At 43.7% G+C, this 11,567-nt stretch overlaps 1 protein-coding gene and 2 long non-coding RNA genes across 9 annotated transcripts in view; 2 read left to right on the top strand and 1 right to left on the bottom strand.

Moving 5' to 3' along the window:
- Positions 1-11,567, bottom strand: part of NTRK2 (neurotrophic receptor tyrosine kinase 2) — a 408,111-nt gene that overhangs the window by 4,759 nt on the left and 391,785 nt on the right. For all 7 annotated transcript variants that reach the window (XM_086414414.1, XM_086414413.1, XM_086414416.1 and 4 more), the window contains one exon: positions 483-641. In XM_086414414.1, coding sequence (XP_086270540.1) covers positions 483-641 — 159 coding nt within the window. The remainder of the gene's footprint in view (positions 1-482; positions 642-11,567) is intronic.
- LOC147367511 (uncharacterized) lies at positions 520-1,648 on the top strand. Its single transcript, XR_015169197.1, has 2 exons — positions 520-655; positions 1,434-1,648. It is a non-coding gene; the product is annotated as an uncharacterized LOC147367511 (long non-coding RNA).
- On the top strand, positions 1,939-7,640 carry LOC147367510 (uncharacterized). The gene is made up of 2 exons (XR_015169199.1): positions 1,939-2,847; positions 6,591-7,640. It is a non-coding gene; the product is annotated as an uncharacterized LOC147367510 (long non-coding RNA).

Genomic DNA, 11,567 nt, shown 5'->3' with positions numbered 1-11,567 from the left:
ACCTGAAGAAGTGAGGTGCCTGACCAAGAAGTAATGTTTAAATATAGACATAATTGCAAAAGGATTAGAAAAGAAAAACAAAATGCTTGAGTTTTTCACTAGAAGTAATGTACCAGTGAAATGTGCAAAAAAGGAGAGAAGCTTGAAAGCTTCTTGGAATAATACCAAAAAGCTAGCTGGACTCTCAGGGTGCCAAAATGCCACATCTGCTATCAATTTCCTAGATGAACAGCACGGAATGACTCCTGGATCCCCGCGCCAGAGAATCACAGGCACATCAGCAAATGCTGTGCTTTTCTCTTTCCAGACTCTTACGTTTGGAGAGTGACCATGATACTTAGGTACATGGCAGGCCATGGGGAGGTGCTGCTCCCAACAAAGCCACAGGGACGCCACAGGAGAGCATTTCCTGGCTTCCAGCCCAGGGATATCTTTTAGTGTCAGTCCTCCAGGCATCTTGGTGCTGCTCACCACACACGCACCTCGTTGTTCGACAGCTGGTACCAGGGCTGTTTCCCGTACGTGAAGATCTCCCACAACACGACCCCCAGGCTCCAGACGTCACTTTCGGTGGTGAACTTCCTGTACATGATGCTCTCTGGGGGCATCCAGCGAATGGGCAGCATTGTGTGGCCACCAACCTGGCAGAAAAGGGGTAAGCAGGACGGCATCAGTCACCTGAAAACCAAGTTCCCATCATCAGGGGAAAAAGTGTGGAAGGGAGATGGGGTGCATTTTTTCCCTTTATTTGTATTTATTAATTTTAACTGTTTATAAGGCATAAGGGAAATACAATTTATCATCTCAAGCAACAGAGACAGAGGGCAAAGAGTGGTCAAAGTATTTTTTCTCATACTGTTTGCAATTCTCTTTCTCAAAACTATATAGGGGCAGAGATGGTGATTGGGTGGATATTCATCTTGTATAAAACACAAATGCACATACTTTCTGGTATGAGAATGACTTGATTGTCTAATTAACAAGATAACTTTGGCCAAGATAATGAGGGTTCAGGATCCAAAATGACCCACCAAGGGACTCTGTTTCCTTAGCAAAGCCACAGCTTCCTTATGCTTTAAACTGTCAGGAGATCACACAGAGCTGTCTTGAACATCCTTGTCACAACCCAGCAATGGTCAGGGCTGAAATGACTATTCCCATTTTACAGATGAGGCAACTGAGGTTCAGGTTGCTATGGACACAAAGAAATCAGGTCTTTGAGTTCAAGACTTTACTATGGCACTTCAATTGAAGTGATTTACAAAAGTAAATTGGTAAGTATGTAATAGGGAAGAACATTTTGTATTCTATTACAAGTTAATCACTAAAGGGATGCTGCGTATAAGCTTAAATTATATGTAATGGCCCATCTCTGGGAATCCTGCTTCCCAGCTAATGAGCATTAAGCTAAAATACCTTTGTTTAATTCACAGGAAACATCCCGACCAGGCCCTTCCTCCACTGCTGGGAGGAAGAATTTAACACACCCCTCCAGAGGCAGATGGGAACCAGGAAATGCTTGACTTTATCCCCTCCCCTCTTAGTATAAAAAAGTCTGAATTCTAACACAGGCAAGACGGCTCTTTGGGGCATGAGCCTGCCATCTTCTTGGTCGGCTGGCCTTCTGAATAAAGTGGTTATTCCTTGCCCCAACGACTCATATCTCGATTATTGGCCCGCAGTGCAATGAGGAGTGCAAGCTTAAACTCAGAGACAAGTATGGGTTTTGAAAAGCCCATTTTAGTAAAAACGCCAAGGCTGAGGCATTACATGGCAACAGCATTAGCACAGGTGAAGAAAACTTTGACCAAAGAGATTTATTATTTCCTACTTCCTGGAGAAAATGTAAGAATTCCATGTATAGGCTTGTAGCCCATCAAGGCTATCTGATTTTTGAACCGAGATCAGATTTATGCACCATCGGCCTGTGGGTGCAGGTCCCACTTTTCATGCTGGTGAACCCCAGCACTACCTGCCCAAATGCCAAGCGGACACTGGGGCAGTGGTTGCGTTCATAGGACTTCAGGAATTAGACTCCCCCGACAACTGCCAGCCCCTGAGTTCTGAGACCAATGCCACATAGAGTTTCTGCCCAATTACAATTCTCAGTGTCCCTTGGATAGCAAGGAGATTAAATCAGTCAATCCTAAAGAAAATTAACCCTGAATATTCATTGGAAGGACTGATGCTGAAGCTGAAGCTCCAATATTTTGGCCACCTGATGTAAAGAGTTGACTCTGGAAAAGACCCTGATGTTGGGAAAGACTGAAGGTAGAAGGAGAAGGGGACAACAGAGGATGAGATGGTTGGGTGGCATCACTGACTCGATGGACATGACTTTGAGCAAACTCCAGGAGATAGTAAAGGACAGGGAGGCCTGAAGTGCTGCAGTTCGTGGGGTCGAAAAGAGTCTGACACAACCAAGCAACAACAATAATAATTCTCATTTCTGACTCATTAAGGGAAGAAAATGGACTAACGGTGCCTAAAAAATGCTGCTCCACTCTGAAGTCCAAGGAGTGGAGAGTGTCAGAGATGTCTAATTTGTTGGTAATTTCAAATGATGCTCTTATTAGCAAAGAAAGTGCACATGTGAAAGGGTGCCCTCCTTTCTCTGTACGAAAAATACGGGTGTGACAAGCGGAGACGTAACTTGCCGGCACAGGGTTAGGGTGCCCCTGTAGTTTCACTCTTCAGGGTTTAAATGCATCCAAAGTTCAGGTGCTGAGTGTGGGCTTGTTGCCTTCCATCAGATTTCAATTTCATCACTCTTTCCTCCTTCTGCAGGGGCAGGCAGTCACTGGTAAATGACACTGATTTCCCTCATGGAGCTGCCTGGACATGCCTGTAAGTGATAATGGTACTCACCACCAGGGTTGATGTCCAAAACACAACCTGTACAACCCAGGTTGAGCAGAAGGGATGCTGGTGGTCATAGTGGGACAGCCACGTGGGCATGTTTCTGGCTGATGGATATCCACTCAGCTCTGCAACCCTGAAACCCCATGTACCCAGGACTTTGGGAAAGGAAATCTACCAACATTTTCAGATACTTACAAACACTGGGACACCAAGCTGGTATGGGCCCCCAGGTGCTGGCAGCCCACACCCCAGCACCAATGTGGGAGGCAGTGTGGGGAGCTACGTGGTGCAGAGTGACATGGAGTGAGAGGTCTCTGCCTAGCTTTTTAGTGAAAAGACATAATTCTATCTTGTATGGGGATAGAGAAATTATTGAAATTGAAATATTGAAATTAGAATTAGAAAAATGTTGAAATCAGATAATGCATGCTCAGTTGCTTCAGTTGTGTCTGACTCTTTGTGATCCCATTGATTGTAGCCTGCCAGATTCCCCTGTCCATGGGATTCTCCAGGCAAGAATACATCCAATGAATAGTTGATCTGTGGTAGCAATGGCAGTTGCTGGTAGCAATTCCAGTACTCTTGCCTGGAAAATCCCTTGGATGGAGGAGCCTGGTAGGCTGCAGTCCATGGGGTCACTAGAGTCGGACACGACTGATGCGACTTAGCAGCAGCAGCAGTAAAGAGAAGACAGGGAAATCCTGTCTTCTCCATAATATCCATAATATCCATAATTATGGACCAATGTGGTGTTCTTTTGGCTACTTCACCCTCAAAGTATTAAGAGCTAGCTCTCCACACCTGCTCTTAGGTCAGGGTCTTCCCAGGTGGCACAGTGGTAAACAACCCGCCTGCCAGTGCAGGAGACATGGGTTCATTCCCTGGGTGGAGAAGATCTCCTGGAGGAACAAATGGCCAGTATTCTTGCCTGGAAAATTCCATGGACAGCAGAGCCTGGAGGGCTAGAGTCCATGGAGTTGCAAAGAGTTGGACACAACTGAGCATGCACACACACACACACACATACACACACACACACTCTCTCCACATGTGTTCCTAGGTCAGAGGTGTCAAATATACCATAATCTGTAACCCTCCTTATTTCTTGGAGATCCACAATGAACAGAATTCCCTTGAAGTGTCCCAGGAGTTTGGCAGAAAGAATAGATTTAACTTTGTTTAACTTAGTGAACTGAATTAATTTAAATGTGTTTTGTAGGGGAGAAAGAGAGAGAAAGAGCCACTTACATACATTCCTAGAACTAGACAGTAAAAATCCCACTTTGGGACACATTAAACTATGAAGATGGCAGCTTTTGTATTCTTTGTGTGTTCCCAGCTGTGGTGCAGTGGACAATACTCAACTCATGACTTTAGATGGGGGCCAAAAGGTCCAGACTTTCAGCTGTAAAATAAGTCCTGGGGGTACAATGTACAGCATGGTGACTATAGTAAATAATACTATATTGCATATTTGAAAGTAGATCCTGAGAGTTTTCCTCACAACAACAAACAAATTTGACCTATATTAAGTAGACAACTATTAACTAGATTTATTCTGTGGTGACCATTTTGCAGTACATCAATTAGTTATGTTGTATAAGAATAGAAGGGCTTCCCTGGTGGCTCAGTCAGTAAAGAATCTGCTGCAATGCCGGAGGCTGCCTGCAATGCAGGAGACCAGGGTTCAGTTCCTGGGTCAGGAAGATCCCCTGGGGAAGGAATGGCAACCCACTCCAGTGTTCTTACCTGGGAAATCCCATGGACAGAGGAGCCTGGTAGGCTACAGTCTTGGGGTTGCAAGAGTCAGGCATAAATAAGCAACTAAACCACCAGACAAATAGAATGCGTATACTTCAATTTAAAAAGCAAAATAGGGAATTCCCTGGTGGTCCAGTGGTTAAGACCCTGCACTTAAAAAGCAAAATAGGGAATTCCCTGGTGGTCCAGTAGTTAAGACCCTGCACTTTCACTGCAAGGGGCACAGGTTTGATCCCTGGTCTGGGAACTAACCCACATGCGACAAATGAAATGCTGGGCTCCAATACATACTACTCCATATACTATTTCCTAGCTGGATAAACTTAACCAGTTGCCAAACCTCTCTGTGTCCTAGTTTTTTCAACTATAAAATGTGGGTAACAAAGAATATATACCTCCTAGGGTTATCATAAGGAGAAGGCAATGGCACCCCACTCCAGTACTTTTGCCTGGAAAATCCCATGGATGGAGGAGCCTGGTGAGCTGCAGTCCATGGGGTCACTAAGAGTCAGACACAACTGAGCGACTTCACTTTCACTTTTCACTATCATGGATTGGAGAAGGAAATGGCAACCCACTCCAGTGTTCTTGCCTGGAGAATCCCAGGGACGGAGGAGCCTGGTGGGCTACCGTCTATGGAGTTGCACAGAATCAGACACAACTGAAGCGACGCAGCAGCAGCAGGGTTATCATAAGCTAAATACTCAAGCAGACAATATTTGTGAGGGCTCTTTATGAATTTTAATGCACTAAATTATTTCTAGGTGTTGCTTCTTTCTCTGGAGCCTTTATTATCTTATTCTCTCAGTGGGAAGCAGCCATTCTAGATACATTAAGAAGAGTCAACACTACTGGTTTCCCACGGAGGGTGGTCACGTCCTCCCTCTGCAGTGACCGGTACTGTAGGGCACCTCTCATTACAACCACTTCTCTCACAGGTTCTCTGTCCTGTGTTGCTCATAGCCAAAGAAAAGGCTCCTGTGTCCTTTAACGGAGGAAAAAAAAAAGGATTCAAATTTTGATTTACATGTTTTCCCATCTGATCATTTATTTTACACTTGCAGTCTCTTTGGGACAGATTTTTCACTCTAATGTTTCCAAGAACCCCCTCTGAGATTTCACACATGCCATTATAAATAATGCTTTCCTTGTTCTAATGTCAAATGGGCCAGTGGTGGGAGCTTCTAATAAAAGTTCAGACAGGGTTCACGAGTTTTCTAAACCCACTTAGAACATATCCGAGTATTTGTTTTGCCACCTTTTCTCAGGAGTTTGGATCATGTCACAAAAGTGGCCCCCCAAAAATAAAAAGAAAGAGCCACCCTGGTTACAGAATACCGTCGCATTCCAGTCACAGTCACCGGGTGGTTTTGGATCTCACAACACCACATACTGTGCAGCGACAAACACAATGAGGTATTTGTCCTGTATTGTGCAACTTGGCAGCTGGCCCTCACACTCTTGCTTAAATATTTGTGAGATGGAAAGTGATCCCAAGTATGACATGGGGAGTCAGAACTGCTGCTCTGATTGCCAGACACACAGTGATGCCAGGAGAGACCTTCCAGTGATCAACCTTGGTCAGGAATGTGCTCTTCACTAAATGTACCAGAAGGAGCTGATACAACATGGGAAAATCCACTTAACTAGAGAGCTGACTTGGCTTACAGTTTTTATTTTCCTCAACCCAAGAGACTGGAATTTTCGCTCTGTAATTAACCACTTGCCACTACTTTCCCACCATAATCATCTGTCACCACACAGCAGCTTACCTTTACAAAGAATTTCTGCTCAGTGGTTTGACTTGAGCCCAGTAATTACCCTCTTGAGGAGACATCGGCTTGCCTTCATATTATAAATAATGCCCCTAAATTCAGAGAGTTGGAGTGGCTTATCTAGAGCCATACACATAACCCCTCCCCCAGGACACCCTGTGGCTCATTCTGATGGCTCACTTTGTGTTTCAGGCTTCTGCAATCTCCAGTTCATGCCCTGAATTCAGCCAGCAAACAGCTGTGGCTCCTCACCCAGGCCAAACCTACTCATGCCTTTTGGAAAGTTTGATCTGTTTTTCTACCTGCTCTGGAATGTCTCTTAAAGACAAGTTCAAGTTCCATCACTTCAAGGAACTTATCCTCCCTGCTATAGCTCAGCGATATTTCTAAGTGCCAGGGAACCCAGCACCCCTTAGCACAGCTCTGGTAATACTGAGGGCACTCCCTATTCTTGCTAATGGATCACATGCCCAAGAGGGAAGGCTGCCGATCACTTAACGGCTGGCAAGACTTGGGGGACATTGGTTGGTAAGCAGACCATGTCTTCGAGTTTCTTCTGAGTGTTGATATTTGGGGAGGAATTTTCAATATGTTCCTTCAAAGAGATCAGCATTCAGTAATTTCCCATCCATTTGCCAATAACTTCTCTAAACTCGTCATAGAACTGCCCTTAGATTAAATGGTTGGAAACTGCCTAACCTAATAGACACCCCAAATAAGAACCATTCAGTGAAATTCAAAACTTCTTAATAAAATGTAATCCAAAATACTGGTATTCACAGGGAGTATAAAAACTCTTTAAGCTGTGTATGAAATCCCATTCATTCCTCTGTACATCCTATACATTAATGTACAATTCTGTACATTACCATCTGTACAGTAGATGGGGGAGTCTACGGTGCGGACTTTGTGCTAGTTGATCTGGGAGTGAAGTTTAGGAAGATGTCATAATGAATAACATGAGGGAATGTTGCTCTGTAAGATGCTGACTGACATCTCATATCCTCTGAAGTTGGAGAAAAAGGACAGAGCCTTAGACTTGGAAAGTTAAATGATGGAAAAGGAAAGACTGGCTGGCCATCAAGGCTGCTAATCATTGTGACTTGCTTAGATCAGTGAAGCTAATCAGAACAATGTCTGGAGCCAGTGTCCATAAAGGGAAAAAAAAAATTCCATACTGCCTAAAGTAAATCAAGTTATGGAAAATAATGGATTCTGTCATTAAAACATCTATGAAAAGAACTGTTTGTTTGGTTCTAAATATTTATTTCTATGACACCTCATAATTTTGATGGTGACATGTATATAGGATGATCTGGTGAAAAAAGTAAACTGTTCTTGGAGAAACACCTAGACCTAAGCATCCTTTAAATCTATGTGTTTGAAAGGTGTTTGAACAACAAATCCTGGACAAAATCCTAAAAGGGCCTTCGTAACTGTCTTGTGTCAGAAATCAATAATTTTACTATTTTTAAATCAACTTGGACACATCCAATCAGTTTAACTACAATATTTATTTCTTACCCAAGAAATACTCTTTGGGTACATACTCTTTGGTCACTAGGTTATAGATTGTGGAAATTTCCCCATCGCTTAACGTGCAATGGGTTTATTTTTCTACACTGGCAAACTAGGATTTAGGAAGGTCAAAGAACTTGCTGAGCAAGTGGAGACATGAATTGGTGACCAGCAGCAATAATAATCCACTATTTTTTGGAGCTTAGGTTCTTTCTTATTTTTTTTTTTTAACAAACACACAAAGTATCTTTATCCCTGGTACAAGTTGAAGAGGAATATGCGATCTGTTTTCCAGGTACACTGGTTGATGAGAGGAGGTAACAAGCATAGCTCTCATTCTCCTGTTGAGCGTCACGTAAAACTCATCTACCACCTTCCTTGCTCCCTCACTGTCTCCTCTTCTCTGACAGCATCTATTTTAGTGTGGATCCTCCCACTCTATCTCTGAGTCCCTTGCTCTGAATCGTCTCTCAAATTTCACTTGTCTAGTCCCCTTTCAAATGCCAACATTGCCCTTTGTTTTGCCTAATTCTTTTATCTCCCAAAGCATCATTCTTGTCCTCCCCACAGCTCATTCTCCAACCACAGTGATGCTTACTCTCCCCTCTATGAATCTCAGAGGCATGGTGGCAGGCTGGAGCCCCTCTATAGATCCAAAGCAAGCGCCCAGCTGGCTTTGTAAAGGTGAATTTAAAGGCGAATAAAGTGGGTCAATGGTAAAGAAGAATCTGCCTGCCAACACAAGAGATGTGGGTCCATTCCCCTGGTTGGGAAGATCCCCTGGAGAAGGAAAGGGCAACCCACTCCAATGCTGGGAAATCCCATGGACAGAGGAGCCTGGTGGGCTGTGGTCAATGGGGTCACAAAGACTTGGACATGATTTAGCAACTAAACAACAACAACACAGCTAATGTGGGACCTTCTAAACTCAAGGAGCAAAGATCAACGATGCCTGGGAGGCCACGTTCAACTTGTGGTCTTTAGTGAGTGAGTGATAACTCATTTGGAAGCCAAACATTTTACTCCCTTAGAAACAGGCAGGCCAAAGGCCAAGCCCCATTAAGGGATGATTAGCTGTCAGAGGCTTTTGGCTGCATTAAATATTGAAGAAACTCCTAGATCTCCTGATCACACTCTACACCCACTTGCTTTGTTTCTGCAGTTTCTCCTGAGCTGTTCCTTAAAAATTCATGATATCTGTAAATTTTAAGAAATAGTTGGACCTTATATATTTATTTATTATGTACTGCATCTGTAATAGGAAGTTAAAAAAAAAGAGAGAGAGAAACAATTTGTGCAAAATCTTCTCCTTGGAGAACTTGGGACTGCTGTGGTCAGACTGTGAACACTTTATGACCATATCCAGGATCACATCTCCTATTACAAAGAGTGATGGCTGCTTTTGTGGTGTGTGGCTACCAAACCAGAGGATACTTCATGGGAAGTGATTCAGCCCTTCCTAGATGTTGTGAGTGAACAGAGCTCCATGAACACAGCCATGAATGAATGGGGTCAGGAGGAGTGCCGGGGATAACCTGGTCACCCTCTCTCTTCCAGTGGGAAATGATTATTGCCTCACCTGAAATCGCTGTCACTTACAGCCTAGAAAATCTTCCGTTATCTTTTATCAATCTGGTCATAGAGGGTGTGACACTAATTTCAAGTCATGTGGTTTCTGGGTTAGTCAAAATATTTTCTGAATATTTTTTCCCAATGAGAATTCGTTTTGTCTTTGTTCACCATGAAATAATAATATAAATAGTGGGAAAATCCCTTCTGTTTGTATACATTTTCTGCTTTTTCATAGCACTTCCATATCTATTAATTGTATAATAAAGGTACATACCTCAGAATATGTTTGTGAAGATTCAATGAGTTGATATTAGAAAAGCTTTGTGGTACCACAGTGTGATACCATTTGTATGACATTCTTGAGAAGATAGAACTATAGGCCTAGAAAACCTATGGTTGTCAGGGCCTGGGAATTTGGGTGGGAGCTTGTCTTACAGATGTATGAGGGAATTGAGGGTGGTGATGACAACGTTTTGAACTCTGATTGTGGTGGCAGTTAAATGACTGTTTGCCAAAACTCACAACTGTACACTAAAAAAGGTGAATTTAACTATATGTCATAAAGCTCTCAGGATAACACCTGGTACACATTAATAACAACAGTTCAAAACATATTAGCTGTTGTTACACTAAGAATTTGATTTCCTGGTAATCTTCTGGAGTAAGCCAAGCATGTCCTTTCATCTCAGTTTAAGAGATGAGGAATCTCCGGTCCCAGAGGCAATGTGACCTACCAGAGACCACACAGGTTAGAAGGCAGAGTCTACACCAGGACCCGTCTCTCCAGAAGCATTCTGCCTCCAGTCTGATATGGAGTCAGACTCAGGGCTAGGAAAGGCTCTCTGCATTCATTTGCTGAGGCTGCCATAACAAAATGCCATGGACTGGGGAGCTAAAACAAGACATTTATTTTCTCACAGTACTAGAACCCAGCATCAAGTTTCCAGCCAGTTCAGTCTCTGGTGAGAGCTCTGGTTTCCTAGCAACTTTGTGTAGCTTGTGTGACTGCAGGGAGAGTATGAACTTCTGATGTCTCTTCTTATAAGGACACTAATCCTGCTGATGGGGCCCCACTCTGTGACCTCATTTGACCTCAAGTCTTCCTCAGAGACTGTTTTTAAATGCAGCCGCATAGGGGTTAGGGCTTCAAGACCTAAATTTGGTGGGGAGGGACACACTCAGTCCACAACACTCTGCTTGCCACTGTTCCCCCTTCTGATTCCAGAACACTCCCAGGAGGAGCAAGAACAGCTCCCCAAATGAGAAGATGCACAATTATGGGCCAGAAGGCAGATCTGTAGTCCTTGGTCAACATTTTCAGGGCTTACCAAGTGGGGCTAGTGGTAAAGAACTCACCTCCCAGGCAGGTAGACAAGAGATGCAAGTTCAATCCTTGGGTCAGGAAGATCCCCTGGAGGAGGGCATGGCAACCCACTCCAGTATTCTTACCTGAAGAATCCCATGGATAGAGGAGCCTGGAAGGCTGCATTCCATAAGGTCACAAAGAGTTGGACACAACTGAAGTGACTTAGCACACACGCACATCAGTTTGTTCATGCCTGCAAGTGAAGGCCCAAGCCACTGCTCTCTTCCCTTCTTAGGTAGATCTTGACAGTTTCCCTGTTATCAATTGATTCCAGAACTTAGCAGATGCTGTTGTTCCATAACAGCCCCCGATTCAGCTTGTTTCCCTGCAAACCTCAGGGCAATCTCAGTCCTCATCTTGTCCACCAACTCCACCCCAGCTCCTCTGGGGGTAGCTAAGAGAGAGTAAGCAGACCCTGGGACTTCCCCATCATTTGTAGATAAAGGCAGAAGGACTTCCCAGACTCCATGTCACCTCAAGTGACATCCCTCATGGGTCCTGTTGCCCCTGCTTGTGCTCTCTATACAGTTTCAAGAGCCAACCACCCTAGTCTTAGAAGTGAGTGTAGTTTTCACTTGATTTTACATTCTCTCCAATCAGGAGCAAAGAAGTCTTCTCTCAGTAAAGCTTAAAACTGCAATTTTTAAGCTTAAACCATGTTTAAGAATCACATTGGGATCTAGAAATGAGGATTCTTCATTTTATCAATAAAG

This window comes from Bos grunniens, chromosome 8, assembly GCF_055505025.1.
Source record: "Bos grunniens cultivar Pamir isolate PY7600 chromosome 8, Bosgru_T2T1.0, whole genome shotgun sequence".
NCBI classification, from domain to species: Eukaryota; Metazoa; Chordata; class Mammalia; order Artiodactyla; family Bovidae; genus Bos; species Bos grunniens.
The sequence above is the reverse complement of the archived record's forward strand: the minus strand, read 5'-3'. Positions and strand labels throughout refer to the sequence as shown.